The 15,785-nt window shown below is 58.4% G+C and overlaps 1 protein-coding gene across 1 annotated transcript; it reads right to left on the bottom strand.

Annotated features, from left to right (window-relative positions):
* Nucleotides 1–2,040: 2,040 nt before the first annotated feature.
* DDR2 (discoidin domain receptor tyrosine kinase 2) lies at nucleotides 2,041–12,758 on the bottom strand. The gene is made up of 16 exons (XM_009892808.1): nucleotides 12,713–12,758; nucleotides 10,810–10,912; nucleotides 10,456–10,687; nucleotides 10,226–10,373; nucleotides 9,964–10,069; nucleotides 9,408–9,591; nucleotides 9,094–9,337; nucleotides 8,910–8,972; nucleotides 8,640–8,770; nucleotides 7,906–8,116; nucleotides 7,170–7,393; nucleotides 4,497–4,633; nucleotides 3,890–4,081; nucleotides 3,508–3,742; nucleotides 2,822–2,971; nucleotides 2,041–2,444 (listed from the first exon to the last, which is right to left on the bottom strand). The coding sequence occupies exons 2-16, from the start codon at nucleotides 10,887–10,889 to the stop codon at nucleotides 2,307–2,309; spliced, it is 2,475 nt and encodes an 824-aa protein (XP_009891110.1). The 5' UTR covers nucleotides 10,890–10,912; nucleotides 12,713–12,758; the 3' UTR covers nucleotides 2,041–2,306.
* Nucleotides 12,759–15,785: the final 3,027 nt, after the last annotated feature.

The following is a 15,785-nucleotide window of genomic DNA, read 5'->3' on the forward strand; positions in this document are numbered from 1 at the left end:
CCCCCGAGAGATGTGTTGTAGCTGAACAGAGGTGCCGCCAGGTCACCGTTTCCCGGTGCTGCTGTGGCAGAGAGGTCTGGGTGCGCCGGGGCCAACGGAGGTACTGGGTGCAGCCCTGCTCCTGGCAGGGCCAGTGTCACCGCTGGAGCAGGGGATGGACACACCACCAGCCCCCCCCAGATCCCCCGGCGGTGGGGCTGGTCCCCAGGCACCCTAACGTGCCATTTAACCCATGGCCGTGCATACCCCGTGCGGGGTGCCCAGGCACACAGGGGCTCGGGTCGGTGCGAGCTGCGGTGCCCATGGGGCAGAATTGCCCTTACCTGGCCCTGTGCTCCCAGCTCCTGGCTTGCTGAGGGAGGGCTGGCAGAGGCTGTGACGCACCCTGAGCTGGGAGAGGGCATCCGAGGGCGGAGGCAGACGGGTACCAATTACGTGGCATGAACAAGGCCTGTCCTTGCTCCCGGTTCAGCCACAGAGCCCTGTGCTGGAGTAGGCTATGCACTCCGCAGGGATGAGACCTCCTCTGCTGCAGCCAGAAGGGACCCCATGCAGGGAGACCATCCAGCCCCTCCACTGAGCACAGCCCCCTGTCGCTGTGCCATGCCCACCCAGGCCTGCTATCCCACCTCGGTCCCTGCCGGTGGACATCCCCTGATGTGGATGCTGAGCCTCAGAGCACCCTCCCTGTCACCCAAGGAGATGGGCGACAGGTGTGGATCAACCAGCAGGTCTCTAGAGCATCCTTCCTCCACCTCTTACGCTATTACCTGTGTGCTCTCCCCCAAGCTCTCCCCACACAGCATCCCAGGGCACACAGTGCAGCCCCAGAGCCCCCCAGCAGACAGGTACCAGTGGGCTCCCAGAGGTGCCCACAGAGGAGGCGAGCTGCCTTCTGAAGTGCCGCAAGGAAACCATGCAACCAGATTCACGTAGCAAGTGTCTCTTCAGCGGGTTTGCCCCTATATATAGGTGCATCTACTGAATATATACATGCCTTAGCAATAGTATACTGGAAACTGTGCCACGCGTGAGTTGATGGTGCTGAACTAATGCGTACAAAAGTATGGAGAGGTCCATGTACCCTCTAAGTACAAAGTTCCTCCTGTCCAGCTGCAGGAGGGTCCAATTTTGAGTCATGACGGGTGACCTGCCATGGCTCCTGGGGGGCACATGGCTTTGGCACCTGCCCAGTTTGCTCACGGAGCTGCTGGATCCAGGAGGACGGACTGGTGCCAGGCTGCTGTGGGATGCTCTGGGCGGCAGAGTCCATCCCAGGCACTTTGGCCGAGCTGTGATCCCCAGGCCAAGAGCCAGGGAGAGACGGGGTGCCCGCTGTGCCATGCCCACGAGCTGTTGCAGGCTTGGGCATTGGGCAGCAGCCAGTGAAAGCTCTGCTATGTGCGTTCCTCTCATAGCAGGTGAAGATGTGGGTTAACCCTGGGAGAGGAGGACCTGGAGATTTCCCCCTTGGAGGTGAAAGGTGCTAACATCTCACCACCGGCTGCCACGCAGCACCCACAGGGCATCCAAAATGCATTTCAGGGGCAGTTGAGCAGCTCTGCAGTTGCTGTGGTTGGTGGGAGGAGGTCCTCTCAGCATGCCTCTTGCCAGGACTGGTGTGCCCGCTCCTCCCCGGCTGACATGGAGGAGCCGCAGCTGAGCGTGTCACCCACTCCGGGAGGTACGCAAGGAGTCAGGAGTGCCATCAGGCTTCTTCTTGTGCAACTGGGGTTTGGCTGGCAGGGATGGGGCTTCCTGCCCCTCCATGTGACATGTCCAAAGCCCAAAATGTCCAGAGAGTTTTTGTTTTCCCCCCTGCAATTGCAGAGCCTGCTGTGAGCTAGTGGCAACTCCCAGCTCCTCCTTGAGCAGGTCATGGATGGTCCCTGCTCCAGCGGGCACGTACCTGCACACAGCCCTTCCCCAGGCGCTACCTTGCGCACGGGCCGGGAGCTTCCTCACGGAGAAAGTCCAGCAGACATTCCTCTCCTCTGATCAGGGGAGAGAAGCAGCTCTGTCCCAGTCATCGTCACCAAGAACATGCTGCGTCAATAAATAACCCTCGTCTCAGCTCGCATCGCTCCAGAGCTTGGGTCAGCAAGCAAGCAGGAGGTTCAGGTCGTCCCACGCCGTGGCTCTCCTTGCTGCTCTTGGGGTTTTCCTCTGAGGCTTCACTGTACAATGAGAACAAGACCAGCTGCCCGGGTTTTATTGCTAAGTCCGAGTGAAGTGGCTTTGGTTTGCATATGGGGCTCCTCTGGGGATGGGGTGAGATGGGGACAGGGCTGGGGGAGACCAAAGGGTCATTCTTCACTGGCTGACTCTTGGAGAAGGCGATGGATGTCCTGGAAGGAGGGACGATCTTTAGTGTCCCGTCTCCAGCAGCTGAGCATTAGCTTATATACTGAGTCAGGGCAAAGTGCAGGCTGGGGAAGGTATGTCTTCAAAACAAAAGGCAAAGATGACAAAGGGAGAAAGTTACTACCATGGAAACCAAAAAGCAAACTGCTCCTGGGGAGCCCCATTTCTCCATGCACCAGGGAAGAGGGCTGTGCTGTTGTGTGTTGAGGGGCAAAGGGACACCAAGACGGCACAGTGCAGGCCTGGGGACACCTGCTCATGTCTCCAGCCTGGCTAAACGCTGGAGCAGGGTCAGTGGGCAACTGGTCCTGTCCCGTAACGCCCCCATAGCAAAGCTCCCTATCTGGTCACCTTAAAGTCTTTCCCCAGGTCCCCGGTGTCCCCAGTGCACCGCTGCCTGTCCCATTCCATCCCATGCTGTCACATTCCATCCCATCCCATCCCATCCCATCCCTACCTGCCGGCCCTGGTCCCGGAAAAACTCGCCAGTGTTTTCGATGACCTGCTCATCAGACAGTTGGGAGTAGGGCTGCTCCCGGCAGAGGGTGAAGGTCTCCCACAGCGTCACGCCAAACGCCCACACGTCACTGGCCGTCGTGAATTTGCCCTGGCCGGAGGGAGCAGAGCAGGGTTGGGCCTGGGCATTACCCCATCCTGCTCCATAAGCACCTTACATGCCCAGGGTTCAAAACTTCTTTCTGGATGCATCAGCTTCCAGATCTGGGCCCAGAGGGGAGCTTGGTCCTGCAGACCTTGTCTATGTCCAGGGCCAGAGCCTGGCAAGATCTGTGTCCAGCTTGCAGCAGCTGCTCTGAGAGCTGGGGCTTGGTAAGGACCCAGCTCCCTGCAAAGACAAAAAGGAACCCTGCTCCCTCTTCCAGGTCTGTCCACAGCCAGGAGAAAATGTCAAGCGTCCCATTCAAAGGCTGGGCATGGGGACACCAAAGATCACCATAGTCCCCCCCATCCCACCTCGAAAAGCTGCTACCACTCCTGCTTTCTGCATGCTTCACCCCAAAGCTGGGCTCCAGGGTTGAGAGACTTCCCCGTCCCTTCTGGACCCCCCCAGCCTGAGGAAAAGAGGCTGTGAGCAGCTCCAGGACCATGTCAGTGTCTGTCAGAGGACCCCAGCCCCCCACGTACCAGCAGGATGCTCTCCCAGGACATCCAGCGGATGGGGAGCACTGCCCGCCCCTGGATGCGGTAGTAGTCCCCGCTGTAGAGATTCCTGCTCATGCCGAAGTCGGCTATCTTGATGGTGTACTGCTTCCCCACCAGGCAGTTGCGCGTGGCCAGGTCTCGGTGCACGAAGTTGAGGGAGGAGAGGTACTTCATGCCGGAGGCGATCTGGGTGGCCATGAACCGCAGGTCACTGTAGCTGCCGGGGGAGGAACAAGGGAGGACTGAGGTGTCGGGAAGGACGGCAGCCATGGTGTACACAGCCCCAAGCAGGGTGCCCCACAGCTGGGTAGGGTGCCTAGAGCAGGCAGGCCTGCTCGCCCCTGCCCGTTCCAGGCAGCGCTACCTGACAGTGGGCTCGTGGCCGGCGGGGGGGCTGCCTGCCTGCTGGCGGGACAGGAACTGGTTGAGGTCTCCGTTCTCCATGTACTCGGTGATCATGCACAGCGGGTCGTCCGTGATGCACACCGCCAGCAGCCGGATGATGTTGGGGTCTTTCAGCCGTGACATGATCTTGATTTCCTTCAGAAAATCATTCCTTTCCGGAACAGAAACCACACGGATCGGATAGACAGACCCAGAGGGGCGTGGAGGGGTGCACATACCAGCTGAGTGTGCCACCCACCCTCCCAAGCCTCATGGAGGACCCACGAGTCCCCTCCCCTGGGACTGGGGACCATGACAGGGAGCTCAGGGCTGATCCGTGCATGGCTGCAGGGTGGACTCAGTGTGTAGGTGGGGTGCTGGGGACCTGGTTAGGACCAGCAATGACCAAGAGTCCTGAATCGTGGCAGCCCAGCGTCCCCAAACAGCTCAGACGCGTGGTCCTCGCAGCTGCACTGAACGCCTGGCCACTGGAGGCAGGGGACGCTTTCCCAGCATCCCAGCTCTCCTGGGGAAAAGCTCTACATGGAGGGCAATGCTGGGGCATGTGCACCCCCCGGCCCTTGTACCTGGCATTCTTGTTGGCATCTGCTCGCAGCATCTTCACAGCCACCAGAACGGGGCAGTTAGAGCTGGTGTCCAAGCCCTCCAGGGCAAAGTCCTTGCCTGTGAACTTCTCCATCCCCTCCACTTCACAGAGATGAACCTGTAGGGGGGCAAGGGGCAGCCATTACATCCACTGACTGACAGCTTCCCCCGGCCCCCGCAAACTGGGAAGACCCTCAGAATCATAGAATGGTTTGGGTTGGAAGGAACCTTAAAATCATCGAGGTTCTAACTCCCTGCCATGGGCAGGGACATCTTCCACTAGACCAGGTTGCTCAAAGCCCCATCCAGCTTGGCCTTGAACACTTCCAGCGATGGGCAAACTTCTCTGGGCAACCTGTTCCAGTGTCTCACCTCCCTCACAGTAAAGAATTTCTTCCTAATATCTAATCTAAATCTACCCTCTTTCAGTTTAAAACCATCACCCCTCATCCTATCGCTACACTCCCAGATAAAGAGTCCCTCCCCATCTTTCCTGTAGGCCCCCTTTATGTACTGAAAGGCTGCTATAAGGTCTCCCCAGATTCTTCTCTTCTCCAGGCTGAAAAACCCCAACTCTTTCAGCCTGCCTTCATAGGAAAGGTTCTCCAGCCCACTAACCATCTTTGTGGCCCTCCTCTGGATCCACTCCAACAGGACCATGTCCTTCTTATGTCTGGGCTCCCAGAGCTGGACGCTGTACTCCAGGTGGCGTCTCCCGAAAGCGGAGTAGAGGGAGAGAATCACCTCCCTCGACCTGCTGGCCACACTTCTTTTGATGCAGCCCAGGATGCGGTTGGCTTTCTGGGCTGCAAACACACATTGCCCAGTCATGTTGAGCTTCTCATCCACCAACATCTCCCAGTCCTTCTCCTCAGGGCTGCTTTCAATCCATTCTCCACCCAGCCTGTATTTGTGCTCGGGATTGCCCCAACTCATGTGCAGGACCTTGCACTTGGCCTTGTCGAACTTCATGAGGTTTGCACAGGCCCACCTCTCAAGCCTGTCCGGGTCCCTGTGGATGGCATCCCTTCCCTTCAGTGCATTGACTGCACCACACAGCTCTACACTTATCCACCAAAGCTGTAGAAGGCTGCCAAATTTTTCAGGACAATTTGCCTTTAGTGAAACCATGTGGGTTGTCACTGATCACCTCCTTATTTTCCATGTGCCTTAGCATAGTTTCCAGGATGATCTGCTCCATGATCTTGTCAGGCACAGAAGTGAGACTGACTGGCCTGTAGGTCCCCGGGTCTTCCTTTTTTCCCTTTTTAAAAATGAGGGTTACATTTCCGCTTTTCCAGTCAGTGGGAACTTCACTGGACTGCCACAACTTCTCAAATATGATGGATAGTGGCTTAGCAACTTCATCTGCCAGTTCCCTCAGGATCTGTGGATTCATCTCATCAGGTCCTATTGATTTGTACACATTCAGATTCCTTAGATGGTCTCAAATCTGATCTCCTGCAGTGGGCTCTTCATTGTCCAAGTCCCTGTCTTCGCCTTCTGTGACTTGGGCAGTGTGGCACTTGCCAGGGAAGACTGAGGCAAAAAAGTTATTGAGTACCTCAGCCTTCTCCATATCCTGGGTCACTAGGTCTCCTGTTTCCTTCTGGAGAGGGCCCACATTTTCCCTAGTCTTCCTTTTATCACTGACGTACCAGTAGAAGCCTTTCTTGTTGCTTTTGATGTCCCTGGGCAGATTTAATTCTATCAGAACTTTAGCTTTCCTACCCTGATCCCTGGGTGCTCTGACAATTTCTCTGTGTTCCTCCCAGGTTACCTGTCCTTGCTTTCACCCTCTGTAGTCTTCCTTTTTCTGTCTGAGTTTGTTCAAGAGCTCCTTGTTCATCTATGCAGGCTTCCTGACATTTTTGCCTGACTTCTTCTTTGTCAGGATACATTGCTCCTGAGCTTGGAGGAGGTGGTCCTTGAATATTAACCAGCTTTCTTGGGCCCCTCTTCCATCCAGGGCTTTATGCCATGGTACTCTACCAAGCAGTTCCCTGAAGAGGCCAAAGTCTGCTCTCCTGAAGTCCAGGGTAGTGAGCTTGCTTTGCTCCCTCCTCACTGTCCTAAGGATCTTTAAGTCCACCATTTCATGGTCACTGCAGCCAAGGCTGCCCTTGAGCTTCATATGCCCCACCAGCTCCTCCTTGTTGGTAAGCAGCATAGGTTGCACAGAGGCATTTAAGGTGGGCCCCCAATGAAGCTGACTTACTGGCTGGAGTGGATGGTATTCCTTTGTGCTGCATTCCAGGTGCTCTCCTACTGACCTGTGATCCTCCTCCAGGCTCTGGGCATCTATTGCTGGCACTGGCATTGAACTGATAGGAGTGGGATGGATTGATGTTCCCCTTCTCTGTTAACTTTAGTTTAAAGCCCTCTTCATGAGCTTGGCAAGCATTAGACCAGAGATACTGTTCCCCTTCTCTGACAGATGGACCCCACCAGCCCCCAGTAGACCTGGTTTCTCAAAGTGAGTCACACGGTCTAAGTAGCCAAATCCCTGGCTGTAACCATTTGTTGACTCGCCAGATTCGACTGGTCCTTTCAAATCCCTTTCCTTTGACTGGGAGGATTGATGAAAAGAGTAGATTGATATAAAAAAAAGCCTTGCCCAAGTCCTGCTCAGAGCAGGTCTGGCTCCCACTCACCTCCCCAAACTGTCCTTCCCCCAGCTTCTCCTTGAAGGTCAGCAGCTTCCTGGGGAACTCCTCGACGGCCACGTCCTTGCCGGACAGCAGGTCCATGGTGAGAGCCGGCACCGAGTAGGTGTTGCCACCCGTCACACCCTGCAGGTTCACGATGTCGGCCTCGGCGTAGTGGGGGACGCCCTCGGGGACACTGGCCTGGGACGGCTTCAAGGGGCCACTGCAGCCTGGGGGAGGACAGCAGGGCCAGCCCTGCCGTGGGTGTCCTGCCCTGCACCCTCTGCTCCCCAGTGACTGCTCAGACTCCAGCCACCGGCTTTCTCTGTCCCCATCCTCCCCGGAGCCCCCACACTGCCCTGGCATGGCTGGGCTCCTGCAGACATTGTGGGCTGCTCCACTCCTTCCCCATCACCGAGAAATGCACCAACCCAGCCCCAAGCACCAGATGAACAGGGATGAGTGCCCGACCTCCGGACCACCAAGGAAGAGATGGTAGAGCATCCCAAGGACGATGGTGGGGACACAGCTCAGCCTGGTGGTGGACACCAACGATGGCTCTTGGCCACAGGCTTTGTGTGACCTCTGAGCAGGATGCGAGGGAGCTTGTGCAATGTCCCCCCCACCCATCTGTGCCAAAATGTTTGGAGACTGGCCAAAGGCAGGGGCTGAGGAGAGGGGGCAGCAGCAGGCTCAATGCGTGGTAGATGGCTCTAAGCATGCAGGGTATCCCGGCTCTCACCCATGTCCTCATCCCCGGGGGTGAACTCGGGCAGCTTGCGGATCAGGCGGGAGGGCTCCTGGTAGTCAGGTCCCAGTGGGAATATGCGGTCATAGGTAGAGCTGGACTCCTGCTCGCTGGAGGAGGAGGAGCGGTTGTGGTTGAACATGCTGGATTCACTGGGCAGGGAGAGGCTGACGGTCATTTCGTCATCCAGCATCCTCCGCGAGGCCTGTGAGAAGGGGACAAGGGAGGAGAGAGCTGGGACAGGGGGTCCCCACAGCACCGGTGGGAGGGAGTCTCCTGTGCTCCAGGCACTGTGGCCGGCCCAGCCCCAAGCCCCCCTCTCTGGTGTCCTGTCCCAGGGTTGTAGCACCTGCCTGGGGAAGACGTTTGTCCTCATGTCCGTCACCCCCTCTATTATCTGCCTCTATGGAGAAGAGTTTGGCTCCATCACCTCTGTGACTGCCCTTGGTTAGCTGGGAGCTGCAGTGAGACCCCTTTGGGCTCCTCTTCCCCAGCCCAGTTTTAGAGCAGAGGGATGGACAAGCAGGCAGGTCGCAAAGTCACTGCCCTGCTCAGCTAAATCCCCTTGCGTGGGAGATGGGTGCAAATCACAACCTTTCCTAGGAGGGGAAGGGAGCATCAGCCTCTCCCATGGAGTCTCCTGTTCCTCTGCTGAGCTCTCAGAAGAGCCTGCCCAGGATGAGCCCACTGCCCTGGGGTACCTCTCCAGCCACCCCACGCTTGCTCACCTTTTCCAGCATCTTCTGCCAGAACTGCCGCCACAGTATGATGACAATGATGGCCACCAGGATGAAGATGATCGCCACCAGGCACCCAATCAGGATGCGCGTGTTGCTGTCATCTACCTTGAGCGTGGGGTCTAGCAGGGGAAGAGGACAGCATGAGCAGGTCACACTCAGGCATGGGAGAGCTCCTGACCCTTTCCTCCATCGGATGGGGCAGAGTCCCCAGAGCATCTGCCCACCCAGCTGAGGGTGACGTGCTTTTTGATGCCTTACCGTAAGTGGTGGGGACCACAGGCACCTCAGGGGGGGCCACTGAGTTGTTGTACATGGCTGCGTCTGGCAAGGGAGAAGAGAAGAGCATCAGGGTGGGCAGTGTGGGTGCCCCACAGCCCCACTCCCTCCTTGAAACCCCCTTCCAGGAGGGTCCGGTCCCTGCAGAGCTCATGGTGGCGGGTACCCGACTGGAAGGTGATCTCGCTGAACATCATCCAGGCATCAGCAAAGTAGTACTGACACTTGATGGCGCTGGCCATGCGGTGGAGCAGGGGCACGGTTACGAATCGGGCGCTGGGGTTCACGTCGTCCAGCACCAGCACTGAGGAGACGGCATTGGGCTCCCACTCGCTGGCGTCAGCACGGAAGTAGCACTGCACCTCTTTGAAGATCTTCACCCCTTTGGCGAACATGTTGTTGCAGTGGACCTGTGGGGCAGCCTGTCAGCGCGGCCATGGCGGGGACAGGGACAGGGGACAGGGCGGGGGGCATGTGGACCTTCATGGCAGTGAAGTTCCTGATGCGGTCAAACTCAAAGGTGATCTCCACATAGCCACCAGCGGTGCTCTCGTTGCGCCAGCCAACATAGTCATAGCCCGGCCAGACGTGGTACTCATGGGTCTGCGTGAAGTCATCCAGCCCTGACACCCCATCCGTCAGCTGGCCCAGGCCCTCTGTCATGCTGGCACATGCAAAGGGGGAAAGGGAGCATGACTCTCGCCAACCCCACAAACCTGCCACCACCCAGCACCACCCTCCCCAGCAGCTCCTGGCAAATTCTGGAGTGTTTTTTGTTCTTGATGTTCTCTCTGGAAAAGGCTGTGAGATGCTGAAGTGCAGTGCACTTAGCTTAAATCCAAAAGAAGGGCTGGGGGTGCTTTCCCCATCATGATGTGCTGGACCCCCAGAGCTGGTCACGTCCCCCTCTTCACGGAGACCCCAAGTATTTGCTCTGCTGAGGATCAGCACATCAGCCTGCAAACACAGGGAAGAAACACCCCCATCCCCTTCTGCCACAGCACCCACGACGTGCACAAGCCCGCCCAGTCCTCACCTGTACCCAAAAGCGCCGTCATACACAGAGTCATTCAGGTAGATGACGGTGCCCCCGGGAAGGACAAGCTGCTGCCCGGCCGGTGCGTTGTAGGACACCAGCCCATCTGCAGGGATGGGAGAGTAAACGGCCACCCATGAGGGACACCCTGCTGCTGGTGAGCCCCAGCCAGCCCCTGGGCACCGCCAGCCCCCAGTGGGATGGACAGCCCCCCAGCTGGGCTCTGGGGACATGGGGAAGGGCACAGGACCACACCACCCACCCAGCCAGACGCAGCCGTACAGCTCCACGCGCAGGCAGACGTTCATGGAGTGGTCAGTGACGGGGATGAAGCGGACGAAGCGGGCGATGAGGGGTGGCTCCAGGTCCTTGAGGACAATGTCATAGGGGTTGGTGTTTCCATCCAGCACCTGGGGAGAGAGAAGCACGGTGGGGACGGGCAGGCGCAGCCCCCAACCCGCCACCCAGTTCAGCCCCCACCTGGCTCCTCACCTGCTTCCCGTGCCGATTCCTCCAGGAGATCCAGCGGGTGCCATCCCGGCTGTAGTTGATCTTATACATGGGGGCAAACTCGTTGCCATGGCCCCCAGCGTGACGCCCCTGGGTGCCCACCAGCGTGATGAAGTGGAGCGCGCGCAGGTCGATCTGCAGGAACTCCTTCAGGTCATCGGGCTCCACCGGGATCTCGGGGCACCAGGCACCATCGCCATCCTCTGAGTCCAGCCTGCGAACCCAGAGCGGAGGAGCCGTTTGCAGGCAGCCAAAGCCAGCCCCGTGCCCCCCTTCTGTCCCTCCATGGCAGCCCAGACCATCCCATGGCTGTCAGAGGAGGGTCCCCACACTCACCGTCCATACTTGGCGGCTGTGGACTCGGACCACTGGCTGGAGGCTGAGATGTCCTCATCGGGAATGTGCCCGCCTGACATTCCCAAGGGGTACCGGCACACCGCTGAAATGAGACCGGCGGGGCGCTGAGCAGGCACCCCTCCTCCCCTCCCCGGCTTAGATACGTGCTGAAATATGGCATGGCCCTGCCGGGGCTGGGGCACATCCACAGAGCCCCGGGCACTGCAGCCCAGGCAGCTCAGGCACAGCACTCACCATCTCTCTGGCTTAGAGAGAGGGGACAAAGCGCGATGGGACGGATGGCAGACACCTGCCTGGGCAAACAGAGCCACTGGCCAGAAGCAGATGCCAGCCCAGCTCAAAGCAAAGCTGGCAGCTCCGAGGGCTGCTGGACATACCCAGTCCCTGTCCGCAGAGATGCCTTCAGCCTTGCTGGCAAACATTTCGGCAGCAGTGGAGGGAGAGCCGGTGGGCTGGCACTGCCATCCCCGTGCTCCTCGTTCTGGGGGCGCCCAGAGGGCTCCCTCCAGAGGCTGCTGGCCCAAAAAACCCACCCGCAGCGACCTGTTCTCAGCCGTGCCACCCTGCTCCTCCCCCCACCTGCCTGGGGGAACAAGTGACAAAAGTGGGCGCTCGCCCTCCCCGCTGGCCCGGCAGCTCCCATCACCAGCCTTGCTCCTGCCCCAGCTGAGAGTGGAAAACTACTCGGGGGTGGCAGGCAGGCTGCGTCCCCAGGTGGCAGCCGTCTCCCCCGGCACCGCATCCACGCCGCTTCCCAGGAGTTATTTTTTCACGCCCGGCTGCCAAGAGCCCGAGCCAACACCCGCACCACGGTGGCAGGGCTCAGGCGAGGAGGCAGTGCTGGGGCCACCTCCTGCCCCCGCGGCCGCCCAGTGCTGTGCTCGCAAAAAGCCTGTGTCCCAGCGAGCGGTGCTGGGTCACTGGTGCCACAGGGACCATCGCCTGCATCCAAGAGAAGGATGAGTGCGTCTTTAGCACGAGCACTGGGACAGTGGGCAGCATCATTTCTTGTCCCCAGCTCTCCTACTTGTGATACTCTTGCATCTCCCACTGAATTTCCATTTAATTCTTGCCCAACATGGAGCCAGCCCAGCTCGTTTGCCCTAGGTAATACCCATCTTGGCCACGCAAAGCCAACGCTGCCAGCTCTGCATGGCTGCAGAAGAAACAGAATTGCTTCCCTCAGCGCCATGCAACCTCCAGGGAAGACCCAGCAAACTCTTCCCACGCATGGAAAAAGCCTTTGAAGGGACTTGTTACAGGGATGCTCCGGGGAAACGCTGACGCGCTGAAGGAGCCTGAGCTCTGTGTCCGTCCCTGCAAGGCAGGAGGGGGCTGAGCCCTGCAGAAACAACCAGTTAAACACACTTCTCTCGCTGACGTCTGGTGCAGTGTTGTGGTTTCTGAACAGGAGCCAGGCACCTAGTGAAGCTGCTTTACTAAAGCCAACCTTGGTTTGCTGCGAAACCACCAAAGAAAGTGGCGGCAAACAATAGCCTTGCCTTCTGCATGCCGCAGCCTCAAAACTGAGTGGGCTCGATGAGTCCCCATGGAGAAGGACCCCACTCAGAGCCCAGGGTTCTGGCTGCGGCGCTTTGCCCGTACCCCAACCCTCTGCCAGCCCACTCGTGCCGAGACAGATGCCTGTGTCACCCAGAAGATGCTTTCTGGGTCACCCAGGGGTGGCCAAGCCGAAAGCAGGACAGCATAGTGCCCATGCAGGAGCAGGCTTGGGGGGCCATCGCACACTGCTCCCAGAGCTGGGGAAGTCCTGGAGATGATGGAGATGACATGAGCCCAAGCTCAGATGCCCTGGCAGGAGCACAGCCCAGGGAAACACACCTCACAGGTCTTGCAGCCACCTGGTCCCCATCTCACTTACCTGGGTTGACCTGGGCTCTTGCGGCCCGCAATACATGCAGCAGCAGCAGCAGCGGCGGGGGGGAGCTGGGGGTGGCCGGCATGTCGGCTGTCCTGCAGAGACAGAGCCAGAACTCATCACGCTGAGGCAGCTGAGCCACACAGAAACGCCAGTCCTGCTTGGGGTGGCCAGCTGAGGACGGGAGGTCTTCCCCTGTATGAGACCCTGTGTCCCCACCTCAGCATCAGAGGAGGAGCAGAGCCCCACACCTCACACCTGTGATGGTGGTCAAAAGGGTCCCGGTGTCCCATCCCCTCCACCATCACCCCCCCGGGAACCACAGCATCATGGTGCCGCACCGAGACAGCCCCATCATGGGCAGGTAATGTGGCCTTGCTGTGTCCCTGGAACCAGCTGCAAGAAATAGCCATGGGAGCCACGCAACCCTGCCAGGGCTCTGCCCGGGGCCGGCGCCGTCCGGCTCCGTGGATGGGCAGAAAGACTGCGGCTGAGCTGCCCGCCCTTGGATGGCTTTGAAAGCAAGAGGTTGCACAACCCCATCATATAACAAAATAATAGCACGTTGCAACACGCAGTTTCCCTGCCTTCTGGCTCCGGAGAGATAATAGCAGATAATCGCCTGAGATTTACGGCGTATTTGTGATGGTTCTCTATGGCAGAGCGGATCCAGGGGACATGGGCGACATGGAAAGGTGTGACAGAGGGCTTGGGAGCCGCCTTGAACCTGCTGCCTGAAGCGGGGTGTAGGATGGGGCTGGAGGGCACCTGGGGTCCTGGCAACTGGGCTTAGGCTGCAACAAAGGGAGAAAAAGGGCTGGTGCTGGTGGGGATCCCCCCGAGCCCCAGTCCTGTGAGGTGCCTGCCGCCCTTTGAGTCAGCGCTGCCACCACAGCCACTTCGCAGGGGACCCACCATGGCCCTGGCTCTGGCTAACCCGCGGCTACCGGGAACCCCCAGCTCCCAAGCAGCTCCTGCTGTGCCCGCGCACCTCTGGGAAATCACTGCGGGGCATGGCACCATGCTGGGGACGCACAAGGGACACCCCTGAACCTCACCAGCCCTGCTCCAGGCTCCCCCTCCCCTTATTTGCCAAGGGGACATTTGTCCTCCTGGGACAGCCCTCCGTGCAAGCTCTGGATGCAGATTAGTCCTCTTTTTGTTAAAAATGGCCATTTAAATATAGTTTACATGTACATTAACCTTTGCAGGAACAATTTACTAACCTGGGAGTTAAAGGGACCCCAGCTCCTGGCCAAACAGGACCTGGCTGCTCTTGAGTGCAGGGGTAAATCCCAGCTAAATCTCACATACCAGGGATGTCTGGACTGGGCTGGCGGGTCCCCGAGCTTCCCCAACACCAGTGACCCCACATATGGGTGCCTGGCTGTGTCCCTGCACCCACCTCACGTGGGGACCCACAATCTGGTCCTCACCACCAGAGAAAGCCCAAAGCCACCCTCAACCAGCTTGCCACCCGGCAGATGCCCCCATCCTGCGGAGCCCATCTGGGAGGTGCTGGATACGGCCCTGCTCACTGGCAAAAGCAGGACTTGGCACAGCCGGAGCGAGGCAGGCTTGCTGTGACCATGCCAGCACCCAAGGGGACTGCAAAGCCCCGGGAGCTGCCACCCACACCCCGCTAGAGGCTCTTTGCACCCAGCGGTGCACTGCTGGGTCCCCCGGAGGGGTGTCTCTGCTAAACCCCATGAGCTCTGCAGGAGGTACAAATTAACACCTGGATTTAGGGTGATTTTTTTCCCCTTTTTCTCTATTTTTTTTTTTTTGGAAAGGGGGGGGGGAGGGAAATCACATACCTGGTCACTTTTTTTTTCCTATTCCCAGCTGGGAAAGTTTAGTTAGTTGCAACTAACTCAACTGCAACTGGGAATTAGAACTGCATCGCTGAGAAGCGTGCATGAAGCTCCTGTGTTTGATCATAGCTGGTTCCCCCAACATTAAAATCTCAATTTCCTTCTGCATTCCAAAAAATATCCAGGGATATTTTTTCCCACTGTTCTTTCAGGCTGAGTAAACTCTTTAAGCATCAGGATACCAGATGCCATAACGTCCCGCAGGGAAACGCATTTACATTTAGTCTAATATAGGGAAATTATCCCCACGCAGCCGTTGTGAAGCTCTCGTCGCTCCTCGGGGGAGCGGGACTGGGGGACAGCAGGAAGACAGTGACTCAAGCAACAAGGCTAGGGGCTAAGGGACACGCGGCCAAACTGGCCGAGCAGCATTGGCAACCCAGCTGGAAATCATTTTTGTTCCATCAGCCCTGCAAAAGGGCTTTGCAACATTTTGTCTGAAAAAGTTTGCCGAAAATTTTCAATCACTGGAAATTTTTAGTGTAGAGAGTTTTTGGAGCTCCTTCCTGGCATGGCCTGGGCTTGTGAGCTTCCCTCAGCCGCTGCTTTCCCCCCCTCCCCCCCACCCCGTTTTTATTTTCCACCCTTCTTATTCTGCTGAAATGACCAGGGAAAATTAGTGGGAAAAAAAGAAATTAAATCCACATTTGTTTAGAGACAAACCCCACCTCAGCAGCAGTCCCTCTTGCCCCGAGCCCGTGCCAGCTGGTGAAGTCCCCAGCTCACTTCCCAGGTGGGCTCCACCATCCTCGCCAGCACCGGAGGAGCATCAGCTGTGGGGAGGGGGCTGGATGGCAGCAGCCTGCACCCCCTGCACACACCAGGTCCTGGATGCGGGTTTCTCAGCACTCCCATCACAGACCCCCCATCCTCGCATGGAGCTGAGGGCTACCCTCCTGCTGGGATGGCCGGTGGGTGGGACATGCCAAGGCCATGCTGGATAGAATGTCCCAATGTCCCCGAGCGGCGAGAGGCTTCCTGTGACCCTGGACCATGACCCACAGCATGTGGTGTTTCGGTAAGGGGGTTCGGGACCCCCTGCCCCAGCTGGCACTACAGCCGCCAGCATGCTGTGCCGCCGGCGCAGCCTCGGCAGGAACGCAACGCAGCATGCCGGGACCCGTAGTCCTCCTCCCCTCCAAAAAAAATGCCATTTTAGACCTTCTTTGGGCTGGAGGCAGCCCCATTTTCTGCAGCGGCGC

The sequence above is a fragment of the Charadrius vociferus genome, unplaced genomic scaffold (genome assembly GCF_000708025.1).
Source record: "Charadrius vociferus isolate BGI_N301 unplaced genomic scaffold, ASM70802v2 scaffold39, whole genome shotgun sequence".
Classification (NCBI taxonomy): domain Eukaryota; kingdom Metazoa; phylum Chordata; class Aves; order Charadriiformes; family Charadriidae; genus Charadrius; species Charadrius vociferus.

Bases quoted from the DNA above. Each gene is read 5' to 3' on its own strand.
- DDR2 (XM_009892808.1), bottom strand. From the start codon at position 10,889: ATGTCAGGCGGGCACATTCCCGATGAGGACATCTCAGCCTCCAGCCAG. The intron at 9,338-9,407 runs GTCCACATGCCC...GCTGCCCCACAG, and splicing joins GGAACTTCACTGCCATGAAG to GTCCACTGCAACAACATGTT. The intron at 8,771-8,909 runs GTAAGGCATCAA...TTCCCCTGCTAG, and splicing joins TGTGGTCCCCACCACTTACG to ACCCCACGCTCAAGGTAGAT.